This window comes from Sapajus apella, unplaced genomic scaffold (genome assembly GCF_009761245.1).
Source record: "Sapajus apella isolate SASKATOON/1434 unplaced genomic scaffold, GSC_monkey_1.0 scaffold17, whole genome shotgun sequence".
Taxonomy (NCBI): domain Eukaryota; kingdom Metazoa; phylum Chordata; class Mammalia; order Primates; family Cebidae; genus Sapajus; species Sapajus apella.
In genome coordinates, this window is record NW_022436957.1 from 15,129,395 (window position 1) to 15,144,508 (window position 15,114).

The following is a 15,114-nucleotide window of genomic DNA, read 5'->3' on the forward strand; positions in this document are numbered from 1 at the left end:
ACATTTACTAGTTAAGTACACAACACAGACACCCCTCCCCCCGCTGCTTTTATTTTATGTCATAATCAATGACACTTGTTCCGGAGTGGGTAACCGTTCTGTACCTCCTACGGCTACAAACATATAGAAGTCACGTGTGGGCATTCTTAGGATGATCTTCTGGGCAGGATACAGGCATTGGTAGCTGAGAGACATTCCGTGGAAGGAATGAAAGGGTGGTTAAAGAAGACTTTGCAAAAGCTAGGACTTGGAGAACTGGAAGAAGGAATTCCCAAAAGAAACAAGGATGGAAATAAAAGGGTAGACAGGAGCTCCCACAGGGACAGCTGAGGGACTGGTAAGAGGATAGTTTGACTGGCACTGACGGTTGGAGAGAAAGAGGAAGTGGGGGCAGGATTGCAGAGGGAGGGACTTGAACACTTAGTAAAAGAGTTTGAGTTTTATCTGGAAAGCCACAGGATCCTGTAGTGGTTGAGGGGTATCAGAAAGGCAGTATAGATGCTTCTAAAAATATATTACTATTTTATTTTTCTAGAGACAGGGTTTCACTGTCGCCCAGGCTTGAGTGCAGTGATGCAATCGCAGTTCACTGTGGCCTCGACCTTCCAGGCTCAAGCGAACCTCCTCCACCTCAGTCTCCCAAGTAGCTGGGACTACAGGTGTGCACCACCATGCCCAGTTAATTTTTTATATTTATTTTTTTGTAGAGACAGGGTTTTGCTGGGTCACCCATGCTGGTCGTGAACTTCTGGGCTCAAGCAATCAGCCTGCTTTGGCCTCGCAAAGTGTTGGGACTACATGTGTGAGCCAACACACCAGCCTATATCCCCTACCCACTTCCCTATGGTTTAACTATTTAAAAAACCCAAAAACCTGTATTTGTTTTAATGTTTTTACACACACACACACACACACACACACACACACACACACTCTCCCACACCCCAACACCTCACCACATGCCCACATACACACATGCCCACACACATGTATGTATGCATACACACACATACAATGGAAAAACCTACTTTTTCTCATCTGTGATCATACTCTCTCGTATGTTCTCACAATTCAGAAGTTCAACATGGGTGCCTTTTCCTTCAAATACTACCATCTAGATTATCCTATTTGAAAATCGAATATTTGATTCAATTGCTTGCAATTTTTCCTCCTTACCATTTCTGTGGGTGAGACATGCCATAAAGAAACCGTTCTCTCCTCGGCTTCATTGTTTATGGAAACGTAAGAAGGCTGGTACACTTTGGTTGGCTCTATCACCAGAACCTGAAACAAGAACAGATGCCTGTTAACGTGCATGGGTAGACATGGTGCACCCTGACCAGTGAGGAGGCGAGGAGGTCCATTCTCAATAAATCCTAACTGAGGGCTAAGCACAGTGGCTCACGCCTGTAATCCCAGCACTTTGGGAAGCTGAGATCGGAGGATCACTTGAGCCCACGAGTTCAAGGGCAACATATCAAGATGCCATCTCTTGAAAAAAAAAAAGATGCAAGGAGATAAAAAAGGAGGTGATGGCCCATCAGTAAGGTGTTGTTTTCTTAAGAGAGAAGAGGGGAGAGAGGGGGAAAAGGGTGAGAAGGAGGAGAGTGGGGACAGAAAGGGCAGGGAGAAAGGGAGCTAGAAGGAGGAGAAGGGAGTAAGAAGGTGGGGAAGAAAGAGAAAAGGGGAAAAAAGAGGGAAGAAGGCAGCAAAAGGAAGAAAGTGGGGAGAGAAAGAGGAAGGCACTTTGGGATGCCAAGGTGGGCAGATCACTTGAGGTCAGGAGTTCAAGACCAGCCTCTCTCTACCAAAAATACAAAAATTAGCCAGGTGTGGTCATTCACACTTGTAATCCCAGCTACCCAGGAGGCTGAGGTGGGAGAATCGCCTGAACCCGGGTGGCAGAGGATGCAGTGAGCCACGATCACACCACTGCAAGAGACTCTGTCTTGGAAAAAAAAATTAACAAATAAAAGGAGGGGAAGAGAAAAAGGAGGAGTGAGATAGGGAGGCAGAGAGGGAATAAATCTCCAAAACAAATAAAGCAACATATTTAAGATCACTAAACCTGGTTAGAGATTACACGGTGTCTGCTCCGTTATTTTTCTGTACCTTTCAGTAGGTTTGAAATATTCATAACTAAAAGAAGATTTTAAAATGTATTATTAACTGGCAAAAAATTACCATAATCATTTCAAACAATCTTTTATGAGATGCTTAATGAAATTCTTGCAAATGGCATGGGCATGTTCACAAACTCTCAAAGCATAAATATGGAACACAATTATCTGAAGTTCCATTTCCAAAACACTCACATATTTCACTCATGACTCTAAGATGGTCATAACATTAAAGCAAAACTCAATGAAAAGCTGAAAGCAATTTTGTCTTTTTGATAAAGTTTTAAATATTAATTAGTGGCCTCAGAGGCAAACCAAAGCTTAACAGGAAACCACGCTGAATTCCAAGTTTCCACTCATGATGCCATATTGTTTTAAAGGAAGGTTTGTCCACTTGGGTACTAGTGACATTTTGGGCTGGGTAATTCTTTATTGGAGGGGCTGTCCTGTGCACTGTGGAATGTTCAACAGCATCCTGGTCTCTACCCACCAGATGCCAGTAGCGCCATGTTCTTCCCAAGTCATGACCACCAAAAATGTCTCTGGACATTGCCAGATGTAACTTGGGGGGACAAAATTGTTTTTGATTGAGAATGACAATTATAGAGGATACGGCTAACTATCTATCAGTGAGTTGATCTGTCACTTGCTGATTTCACAGAAGACTGATGTTTATCCCAACATTTTAAATTACTCAAAGGTTTTCTTCAGCTCAGAGTATTCAGTAATTAAATAGCACCAATTCTTAGTTTTTTTTCCTAACCTTAAAACAAAATAAATAAATTTAGCACATCTTACCGGAAATCTGAGTGCATTAGTGACTTTGTTTGTTGCCTCAAAAATTATATCTAACCAGAAGTTCAGCTGCTCTTGCCGGGGCGAGTGTTCAATATTAGGTTTCTTGAAGCGCCGAATTAATAACACGTTCTGAACTAATGATTGCAGGTACCTGGAAAAATCATGAACAGCAATATATTGGATTCCTAAGGAAATTGAATTGAATTCAACTCCCTTTAAAAGAAGCTTTCCAAAAGCTTTTATTCTCTTAAATTCATATTATGTCATGAGTGCTTCATAAATGATTGCTCAGCACCCACAAAACTAATTAAGAAAAACCCAAGCAGTAGATAAAGTAAGTCCATCCAACAAAATGACATAACGTGGCTTTTCACCAGCATGGGCTAAACCTCAATTTGGGTGCCTACTGTCTAAAATATGGAGATTGGAAAGCATGTGATAACTGTTTTACATGACAAGGGCAAGCACAGCTGACTCTCGAATGACAAATGTATGAGTCGTGCAGGTGTACTTTTACATTTTTTCCCCCAATAAATACATTGGAAAATGTTCTGGAGATTTGCGACAATTTGAAAAATTTTGCAGACGAACTGTGTAGCCTAGAAATATCAAAAAAAAAATCAAAAAGTTAGGTATGCCATGAATGCATAAAATATATGTGGATACTGGTCTATTTCATCATTTTCTACCCAAAATATCTACAAATCTCTTATAGAAAGTTAAAATGTACCAAAACTTACACACACAAACACTTACAGACTGTATATGGCACCATTCCCAGTCAAGAGAATATAAACAAATGTAAAGAGGTGGTATTAAATCAAGACTGCATAAAATTAACTGTAGTGCATACTGTGCTACTGTAAAAATTTCGTAGCCACCTCCTGTTGCTATTGTGGTGAGCTCATGTTGCATCTGCTTAAAACTCCACCATGTGGTGGGGTGTGGTGGCTCATGCCTGTAATCCCAGCACTTTGGGAGGCCAAGGTGGGCAGATCACCTGAGATCGGGAGTTCAAGACCAGCCTGCCAACATGGCAAAACCCTGTCTCTACTAAAAGTACAAAAATTAGCTGGGTGCAGTGGCAGGCATCTACAGTCTCAACTTGGGAGGCTGAGGCAGGAGGATTGCTTGAAGCTGGGAGGTACAGGTTGCAGTGTGCTGAGATCGCCTCACTGTACTCCAGCCTGGGTGACAGAGCAAGGCTCCATCTAAAACACAAAAACAAACAAAAAAAACTCCACTGTGTGAAACTGATCATTTTTGCATGAGCAGTTCACCTCTCCAGTAAACTGCAGATCACAGTAAAAAGTGATCACTCACGGTTCTCACGCATTCTTCACTGTATTTAGTGTAATACCATAAACCTTGAATAATAATACCATAGGACGCATAAAGAGTGCCACTAGTGATACTGGAAACACTCCCAAGAAGCAGAGAAAAGTCATGACAGTACCAGAAAAAGTTGAATTGCTTGATATGTACTGCAGATTAAGTTCTGCAGTTACGGCTGCTGCCATTTCAACATAAATGAATCCAGCCTAAAAGTCATTGGAAAAATAAAAAAGGAAATCCATGCATCATGTCAGCGGTTGTGAAAACACTGCACATTTTGCAAAATATAAAATACAAAATATGGCTTATGTTATTAGTCAGGCTTCCGGTCAACAGTAGGCTATAGGCTATTAGTAGTTAAGCTTTCGGTGAATTTTCAACTGAGCCCCTAACCCCCACATTGTTCAAGGGTCAGCTGTACTTCAAAGATCAAAGCTATTACAAGATGACAAAATTTCAATCTCATTTTTTTTTTTTTTTTTGAGACGGAGTTTCGCTCTTGTTACCCAGGCTGGAGTGCAATGGCGCGATCTCGGCTCACCGCAACCTCCGCCTCCTGGGTTCAAGCAATTCTCCTGCCTCAGCCTCCTGAGTAGCTGGGATTACAGGCACGCACCACCATGCCCAGCTAATGTTTTGTAGTTTTAGTAGAGACGGGGTTTCACCATGTTGACCAGGATGGTCTAGATCTCTTGACCTCGTGATCCACCCGCCTCGGCCTCCCAAAGTGCTGGGATTACAAGCATGAGCCACCGCGCCCAGCCAATCTCATTATCTTTTTAATTAAACATGTTATTTTGAGGTAATTTTAGATTTACATGAAGTTCTAAGAAACAATATAGAGAGAACCCGTGTATCTTTGACAGGTTTACTCCAATGGTAACATCCTGGAAAACTATAGTACAATATCACAACCAGATGTTGTCAGTGATACAAGGCAAGAGAGATAAAGTTCCATATCCCCACAGGGACCCCCCGCGTTGCCTTCCCATAGTCATGCCTACCTCCCTCCCATGCAAACCCCCGCCCTAACTCCTGGCAATCACGAGGCAAACTCATTGTCTTTCATGTTTTTAAAAAATTAGAATCTGACCAGGTAGATTTTGATGTTATGACATCTTGACTCTGACCATATCTTTGCTTTCAGGCAAATTCAACTTTTTGGAATATAGTTGCCAGGTAGTAGTGATCACATCCTCTTTGGTACTAAATGGATTGGTTCCACTGAAAGCATCATAGTATTATTTTGCTATTTGAGGATAAAAGGTGGAGCTCTCGGCCAGGTGTGGTGGCTCACGCCTGTAATCCAAGCACTTTGGAGGCCAACACGGGCAGATCACCTGAGGTCAGGAGTTCAAGACCAGCCTGACCAATACGGTGAAAGCCCATCTTGATAAAAAGTAAATAATTTTTTTGTTTTGTTTTTAAAAAAGAAATAAATAGAAGAAAAAAAAAAGAAAAAAGAAAGCTGGAGCTCTCCTGGGAAGATAGACTAGCTAGACTCCAACCGACTTGCTTGGGTACTCAGCAGGCCTGGGTTGTCCAAACTCTACACATTCAAAAGAAAGATCGGGCCCTGGGCTGGCTATTGGGAGATCACCTCTAAGTCCTTGGGATATACTGCCAGCTAAGGGCGTCTCTGTTTATCTGGGGCCTTGGGCCAGCCAGATAGTTGATGCTAACTAACAATATGATTAATAGTTGGGGCCCTGGGCAACATTGTATCAGTTTGACCTCTGGAGAGGTTGGAGCTAAGGTATTAATATCAGCCGCATGAGGACTCCATGCCCATGTGACCCATCCCCAATAAAAACCCTGGAAGTTAAGGCTCAGTGAGCTTCCCTGGTTGGCAAGACTTCACGCATGTTGTCACACATTGTTGCTGGGAGAATTAGGCACTGTCCATATGACTCCACTGGGAAAGGACTACTGGAAGCTTGTACCTGGTCTCCCCCGGATTCTGCCCTATGTACCTTTCTGCCTTTGCTGATTTTAATCAGTATCCTTTCATTGTAATAAACCATAACTGAGAGTTTAACAGCTTTTCCGAGTTCTGAGTCCTTACAGCAAATCATGAACCTGAGAAGGGTCTTGGGAACCCCTAACAACAGGTAATAACACTGCAAGGCCTATAAGTCAGCCAAGGTGCTGATGTAATGGGAATGTATCCAACCCTGGGGTCTCCACTCCCTGAAGTTGGCTCCATCTGGCCCAGATACCAGCACTACACTTTAAGATTAGGACTTTTCAAACAGCAGCTGCTCCAGGACGGCTGGAGGCCCAGCCTAGCTCTGTGTTCTCTCAGCCTCAGATAACTTTCTAGAGGTTTGCATGCCAAATTTAAGTTCCCTCAGATTGGGAATAAATGGGGTCAAACTAGATATGACTGAAGAGATTCCTACCTGTGGTAATCCAGACTGACCTGCTGAACTAGGATGTAAGAGATGGCTAATGAAAACAAACTGTTAAAAATATGCTTTTTTAAGTTATGTAAATAATCCATATGCATTTAAGAAAAATCAGAAAACAAAGGTAAAAAAAAAAACAACAGAATAAAAACTCCATATAGGCTGGGCACAGTGGCTCACGCCTGTAATCCCAGCACTTTGGGAGGCCGAGGTGGGCGGATCACAAGGTCAAGAGATCGAGATCATCCTGGCCAACATGGTGAAACTCCGTCTCTACTAAAAAATACAAAAATTAGCTGGGTGTGGTGGCATGTGCCTGCAGTCCCAGCTGAGGTGGAAGGATTGCTTGAACCTGGGAGGCACAGAGGTTGCAGTGAGCCAAGATCATGCCATTGCACTCCAGCCTGGCACCTGGTGACAGAGCAAGACTCTGTCTCAAAAAAAAAAATAAATAAAAAATAAAAAAAAAACAAAAAACTCCTTATAAGGCTATCTCCCTATCTCCCTGAGATAACCACCATCAATATTCTGAAGAAAATAATTCAACATTTATTGATTATACAAACATCTATTGAGCATTTATTATGAGACTACACCAATCAGTAAGATAACCACAATTCTAACAGAGCTTCATGTCTACAGGGAAATCCGATACTGCCCAGCCCTCCCAGGCCTTTCCCTACGAGTCATACAAGTCACACACCAAGCATATACTTTTAATTAAAACAAGAATCAGATAGAACAGTGGTTCTCAAAGTGTGGTCATCAGAGCAGCAGCCGCAGCTTGTAATTTCTAAGTGCAAATTCTCAGGCTCCACCCCGGACCTACTGAGCCAGAAATCCTAAGAGTGAGCCCAGCAACCTGTGTTTCATTTCTTTATTTTACCTATTTATTTTTGAGACAGGGTCTCACTGTGTCACCCAGGCTGGATTGCAGTGGTGCGATCACAGCTCTCTGCAGACTTGACCTCCTGGGCTCAAGCAATCCTCCCACCTCTTCCCGAGTAGCTGGAACCACAGGGGTGCGCCACGATGCCTGGCTATTTTTGTTGCTGTTGTAGACACAGGGTCTCACTCTGTTACCCAGACTGGTCTCAAGCTACTGGGCTCAAGCAGTCCTCCCACCTCAGCCTCCCAGAGTGCTGGGATTACAGGTATAAGCCACTACGCCCAGCCTGTGTTTTAATCAACATAGGTTGATTCTGACACACAATAAAATTTGAGAACCACTGATGCAGTAAAACCTACCCAGGAACTGGCTGTTCTTATTCTACAACAAACCACAAACATACTTTCACATCTCCAAGGATTCTTTCCTGCACGTTTAAATGGCCGTATAAGGCTGTTGCTGGGCCACTGTTTTATTTACCATACCTTATTATTGTTCTTTTAGTTCCAGTTTTCATTTGTGATAAACATTTTCTTGGTGTCCTTTTTCACCTTATTATATGCTTTCTCACAAAATGCATAATACATACTAGTAAGCAAGAGTGTTTTTGTCTTAAGGACCTAGACAACCTGAAGCAATTAACAGGATATAAAGTCTAATCTCGAGTTTGGAGCAGGCAGGGATATATTCCATGTGGATCTGTCTTTCCCTCCCTTCACATAAAAGGGAATTCTCAGAGCAGTTGGGTCTGTGCTAACTTTGCTTTAATGAAAAGTCAGAAGGAGAAACATAGTGATTATTACTGTTTTTGCATTTCCCCTGGGGAAGACATTTAAGAACAAGGTCATATATTGAGATGATGATGACAACACACAGACGCAACTCACCAGACTGGAGGTTTCAGTTTGAACAACCTCTCTGCTGCCTGGACAGCTTTCCCGACATCACTGGCCAGCATGCTGATGGTGAAGAACTGACCCACATCCCAGTAATTGTTCATTTTCTCCAAGCTCCCTTTTCTTCCCAACAAACTGTTCAGCCGGACACCTTAAGAATTTGTATTTTAGATAGTCAGAAAAATCTTTCTTAGTTTCTGTCATATTGAGGATAAGCAGGCATTTTGTTTTGGCTGCTGTCTCAGGCATGCTATTGGAAAAGTAACTGATTGCTCCTTTTGAAATATAATGCTAGTAGGTCAGGCATGGTGGCTCACGCCTGCAATCCCAGCACCTTGGGAGGCTGAGGCAGGTGGATCACTTGAGGTCAAGAGTTCGAGACCAGCCTGGCCAACATGGTGAAGCCCCATCTCTACTAAAAATACAAAAAAAAAAAAAAAAAAAAAAAAAAGCTGGGTGTGGTGACGAGCACCTGTAACCCTAGCTACTCAAGAGGCTGAGGCAGGAGAATTGCTTGAACCTGGGAGGTGGAGGTTGCAGTGAGCCGAGATCACGCCACTACACTCCAGCCTAAGTAACAGAGCGAGACTATCTCAAAAAAAAATAATAATAATAGAAATATAATGATATAATGGTAGTTATTTGAACATAATTTTTAATGCCAAACTTGTATAACATCTGCAATAATAAACAGCTTTACCTATTTTCCTTAGTTCCAAGGAAGTTTCAAATTGTTGTCCAGCAACTATCAGCAAAACTGCAAGGTTAATTCCCGAATAGAGAGATGACTGGAGTTCAAACCCTTTGCGATACCTATAATCACAGAACCACCAAAGTCTTATTACAACAAAAAATGTGTAAATAATTGTATAAACCAACATTCTAGTGAAAAGTTTTATTTCTTCAATTTGTTGTTGCCCATTCCCCTTACCTCCCACCACCTTTACAAACAGCCACATGCAGCTCTCTAATGCTTTAAAAATGTCATAATATGCCAGCCATGGTGGCTCATGCCTGTAATCCCAGTACTTTGGGAGGTCGAGGCAGATGGATCACTTGAGGCCAGGAGTTCAAGACCAGCCTGGCGAATATGGTGAAACCCCATCTCTATTTAAAAAAATGCAAAAATTAGCTGGGTGTGGTGGTAAGTGCCTGTAATCCTAGCTATTCAGGAGGCCGAGGCAAGAGACTCTCTTGAACCCGGGACGAAGAAGCTGCAGTGAGTCAAGATCGTGCCACTGCACTCCAGCATGGGTGACAGAACAAGACTCTGTCTCAAAAAAAAAAAAAAAGTTATAATAGCAACACAGTAACTTACGCTAGGGAGTTTTAATTGTTTTTGTTCATAAGATGTTTATCATAAAAGCCTCAATGATTATATAAAATAGGGAAATCATTAGGACATACATGAAATTTAAAATCAATTCTAATCCTACTCCCAAAAGATAACCATGATTTGATGTCCAAAGTGCATTGGTATAATAATCATGGCTCACTGCAGCCTTGAACTCCTGGACCTAAGCGATCCTTCCACCTCAGCCTTCCAAGCAACTAGGACTACAGGTATGTGCCATCATGCCCAATTCATTTTTTTTTTTTTTCATTTTTTTAGAGACAGGATCTCACTCCGTCACCCAGGCTGGAATGCAGTGGCATGATCACAGCTACAGCCTTGAACCCCTGGGCTCAAGTGATCCTCCCACCTCGGCCTCCCGAGTAGCTGGGATTACAGGCGTGAGCCACTGTGCCCACCTAAACCTTGTTTCTAAAGTTGGATTCCAATTATGCATTGAGTATTTTTTATTACATCGAAATGGCATCAATGGTAGGCCATTTCTCTGCAAGTTGTTTGTTTGCTTTGAACAATATGGAGTTGTTTTTTCATGCATGAAGCAGTATTGCCAAAATCCTGGATCCCAAATAACTACAGAAGCAGTGGCACAAAATGAGGCCAGCGACAGGGATCTATTATATCCGGATAAGGAACAGGATACAAAATTGGGAATCCTATTTTTATACCAAAAGATTAACAGTGCCATTTTCACTCTCTTTATTCTTTTCTACATAAAAGGTTTATTTCTGTTCTACAAACAAGTATGAAAATTATAGGCAGGAAAAAAGAAATTAATGAAGTAATGACACAAATGTCTTTAAGTGGCACAGTTTATACCAAAGACTTGCTAGTAGTAATTTTGTCACTCATGTGACAGCAAGAGAATTCAACAACCACAAAATATTAATTCTTGAAAGGAGAAGTTATCACTGAAGTCAGTTAAAATATGGCTTTATTGGCCGGGCATGATGGCTCATGCCTGTAATCCCAGTACTTTGGGAGGCCGAAGCGAGTGAATCACGAGGTCAGGAGATCAAGACTATCCTGGCTAACATGGTGAAACCCTGCCTCTACTAAAATACAAAAAATTAGCTGGGCATGGCACCGTGCGTCTATAGTCTCAACTACTCAGGAGGCTGAGGCAGGGGAATTGCTTGAACCCAGGCGGCCGACATTGCAGTGAGCTGAGATTGCACTCCTGCATTCCAGCTGGGTGACAGAGCAAGATTCCATCTCAAAAAATATATGTGGCTTTATCAATTCTGAGGCATAATACAAATACCCTCAGACAGACCAGAGGACACTGAGAAAATCCTTCCTACCTTAGTCAACAAAATTTAACCTTTTTTTTTTCCTGTATGTTTTGGGAATTTTTAATTCCATATCCTTCTGCATTTGACTGTTTTATTTTCTTTTACTATGAACAGTTATACCGAGAAGGGGGCAGAGAGGGTGGCTTCTCAGAAGTCAAACAGGCCCAACTTAGGGACAGAGAAGATCTGAAGTCCAGGCAGGACTGTAGTCCCAGAGTCGCCACTAACCAGCCCTGTGATCGTGGACCAGCCCCTACCTCCCCAAGCCATATGCTCCATGTCTGCACTGGAGGGTCTGGGTTAGATGATACCCAAGATAGATCTTATCTGCAGCCACCACGCCCTGAGCAGAAGACGAACCTTCATTTGCTCCTGCACCCACCCCCACTACCTTCTGAAGCTGGTGGAGAAAAACTCCTAGGACTTACTTAAAGGAGCCAAAGGCAGTGATTTTTTGACCTGGGAGTTGAATTCCCAACCACTATAGTGGGAACACAGCTTTCTGTTTTGGCTTTACCAAACATTAACTTCCCTACATTACCCTGAGTGAATCCTCTCAACCACACAGTGCATTAGGAAGTACCGGGAATTTAAAAAAAGAAAATGAGGTCATTATGTTCCAAGAACTTACACTCTGGTGAAAGGGAATAAGAGCTACACATAATTAGTGACAATAGAAGTAAGAATGTGGTAAGTATCTTAAAATCACACAAATCCAAGTCTAGGGGAATTCACAGAAGACATATAGGGTCATTTCACCTCGAGACTTGAGATATGGCATACAGATAAAGAGAAATGAGGCTGGGCGCGGTGGCTCACGCCTGTAATCCCAGCATTTTGGGAGGCCGAGGTGGGCAGATTGCCTGAGGTCAGGAGTTCAAGACCAGTCTGGCCAACATGGTGAGACCCCATCTCTATTAAAAATACAAAAAAATTAGCCAGGCGTGGTGGCATGCACCCGTAAGCCCAGCAGTGGAGGCTGAGGCAGAGGAATTACTTGAACCAGGGAGGTGGAAGTTGCAGTGAGCTGAGATTGTGCCACTGCACTCCAGCCTGGTGACAGAGAGAGACTCCATCAGAGAGAGAGAGAGAGAAATGAAACAGCAGTGATTTGGAAAGAGAACCCCCAGCGTAGAAAACAGCAGGAACAGAGACAAGAGTTTAGAAAACTCCTTAGGAACTTCAGTTTAGTTGGACACACACCAGATAGTGAAAAACAGGGCTAGAGGCAGATTGGAGAAAGTGTTCAGGACACGTAGAATGGTGATCTGAGAGTCTGAATTTTTATATAATAGGGATCAGGGAGCCATGGTGGGTTCTTGAGCTTTAGGAAGAGTAGGCTGTAAATCTGTGAAGGAGAGACTGAACAGACAGCAAGCAGGGGGTCTACTTGGGTACTGTTAGAACATTCCTGGCAAGAAAGAAAAAAAAAAATGCACTGACTGGGGAAAGGGTTGGCAAGCAGTGAAAGAAACCTCGCAGAAGGGCTGGAAATGGGGCCCGAGTGGACAGGAGGTAATTAAGTGAAAGGAATAGAACACTGACTGAAAGTTTACAGCTAGGAGGGTAGAGAATAGTAGGAAGAAAGCAAGACATTGGAAGCCATACCTTGTGGAGAAGAGGAAATGACTTCAGCCTTCAAAATGTTGAGTCTGAAATACCAGCATCATCTTGAGGTAGATCAGGTGGGCAAAGGGGGGACATGTAAGGCCATCACTTAGGATGTTGGGCTGGAGAGCTCCAGCTAAGTGTCCCTAGGTGTGAGAGTGGCTGGGATTGCCAGAGAAGTAAGTGCGGATGGAGAGAAGGTGGGGAGGACGGAGCCTCCTGTGTGTATGAAAGGAAGAGAGAGAGAGAAGGAGCAGTTAGAATTGAATGAAAGAAGAACCTCAACACCAAGAGCTCTTCTGATGGAAATGAACGACATGAGCCTGTGGGTTCCACCTTCAGAATATACCCTGCATCCAACTTCTCAACACTTTTGTCCCCACCACCTGGACTCAAGCCACCACCAGGTCTCCCCTGAATTACTGCTAGATTCTCCTAACCATTCCCTGCTTCTGTCCTTGTCCCTGTGATAGACTGTTTATGGCCACAAATTCCTCCCATTGCAATATGTATGCACCTTTGCAATGTAACTGCTCTTCCTCCGATCCAGAGGTGAGGCATATTTCTCCACCCTTTTGAATTTGGGCAAGCCATGTGATTTGCTTTGATCAATAGCATGTGGCAACAGTAACCAGGTGTGAGTTCCTGAGCCTAAGCCTCCAAAGGCTTTGCAGCTCCCTTGCTCACTCTCTTAGAGAGTTCTGCATACCACGTAAGAAAGCTGGTCTACCAGGATTAGAACCACATGAGGGAGAACTGAGGCACACTATCAGTAGCCAACACCAGCTGCCAAATGTGTATGGGGTCATTTGGATCTTCCAGCCATACCTGACCCTACAGCTGACTTCAATTTTAGAAGTGAGCCCAGGTGAAACCAGCAGAACTGCCTGGCAAAGCCACAGAATCATGAAAAATCATAAATCATTGCTGTTCGAAGCTGCTAAGTTTTGGAGTTGTTTGTTATGCAGCAAGTGATAGCTGATACACCCCCTAAAATATATTATTTGCCCAACAGTGAATATTCCTGTTGAAATGCACGTCCAATCTTGTCACTCCTCTGCTCAGAGCCCTCCATTTGATGTGCCTTCTCACTCAGAGCAAGAAGGTCATGCCCCCTTCCTGTTTCATGTTGCTCTCCACCCACCCTTAGCTTACTGCTCACCATCCTAGAGTGTGCCTGGCATGCTTCATCCTCAGAGTCTCTGCCCTTGCTGTTCCCTCTGCCAAGAACACCTTCTCCAATTACCTGTGAAGCTCACTCCCTTATCACTTTGGCATCTTTAGACACCTTCACTGACCACCCTATTTAAAATTGTAGACTGCCCCTCTGAGCCCTCCTTTATCCCCTTCCCTGCTTGACCTTTCCCCATAGCCCTCACATGACATCCTACATGTGTCACTTTCTTTGACTTCCCTCACCAGCAATGTAAGGCCCCCAAGGGCAGATTCATGTCTGTTGTGTCTGTACCGCACTACCTAGAAAAGTTTCTGGCACACAGTAAGCCATCACTGAACATGGTTAAATAAATGAATGAATATCAAATGAATGAACAGATCACTGGGAAGATGATTCCCTGCTGGTGGTGGACAAGGTTCTGGAAGCAGGAGCTGGGAGAGAGTGTGCTGGGCCTCTTTCTTGGCCCATAAACAAGTGTACTTGTGGGAAGATTGTGACCAGTAGAATTCCTGTTTCTCATAGTTTTCTCTCGAAAAAGGGAATCTGGAAATTCCCAGGCCACATTTACTACAAATGTTTGCTCACTGCCAGCAGACAGACATGTACATAGGGAAGAGATGCACATGCTTAGCCTATGAGATTCTGTTTCTTGAACAGATGCATGTGCTGGTAACTCGGGCTGCGGGTTTACCACTCAATGGCGCTGTCTCGGCTGGTGTCATCTTTGCAGTCTGAATCCAAGAAGATGTCCTTGTAGATCCTCCCACACAGGCAGAACATGTCAGGGCCCGGGTGATCACAGCTCTGCAGAACCTGGAGCATGATCTGCAAAGCCTTCTCACGGTCACCTGTGCTGTTTCTCCTAAAAGACAGATGTTATAAGGTCACATATGTCTGAATCAAAACACTGAAATAGTGGCTGGGTGCAGTGGCTCACACCTGTAATCCCAGCACTTTGGGAGGCCGAGGAGGGTGGATCATTTCAGGTCAGGAGTTTGAGACCAGCCTGGCCAACATGGTGAAACCCCGTCTCTACTAAAAATATAAAATTAGCTGGGTGGTAGTGGTGTGCGCCTATAATCCCAGCTACTTGGGAGGCTGAGGCAGGAGACTTGCTTGAGCCTAGGAGGTAGAGGTTGCAGTGAGCCAAGATGGTGTCACTGCACTCCAGTCTGGGCAACAGAGTGAAACCCTGTTTAAAAAAAAAAAGAAAGCAGAATATATATGCATTCATTCT

General features: G+C 43.4%; 1 protein-coding gene across 1 annotated transcript in view; it reads right to left on the minus strand.

The window, feature by feature from the left end:
- Window positions 1–15,114, minus strand: part of MAP3K15 (mitogen-activated protein kinase kinase kinase 15) — a 148,551-nt gene that overhangs the window by 53,233 nt on the left and 80,204 nt on the right. The window contains exons 7-11 of the mRNA XM_032286043.1: window positions 14,569–14,739; window positions 9,147–9,259; window positions 8,438–8,597; window positions 2,919–3,069; window positions 1,177–1,284 (exon numbers count right to left, since the gene is read on the minus strand). Coding sequence (XP_032141934.1) covers window positions 1,177–1,284; window positions 2,919–3,069; window positions 8,438–8,597; window positions 9,147–9,259; window positions 14,569–14,739 — 703 coding nt within the window. The remainder of the gene's footprint in view (window positions 1–1,176; window positions 1,285–2,918; window positions 3,070–8,437; window positions 8,598–9,146; window positions 9,260–14,568; window positions 14,740–15,114) is intronic.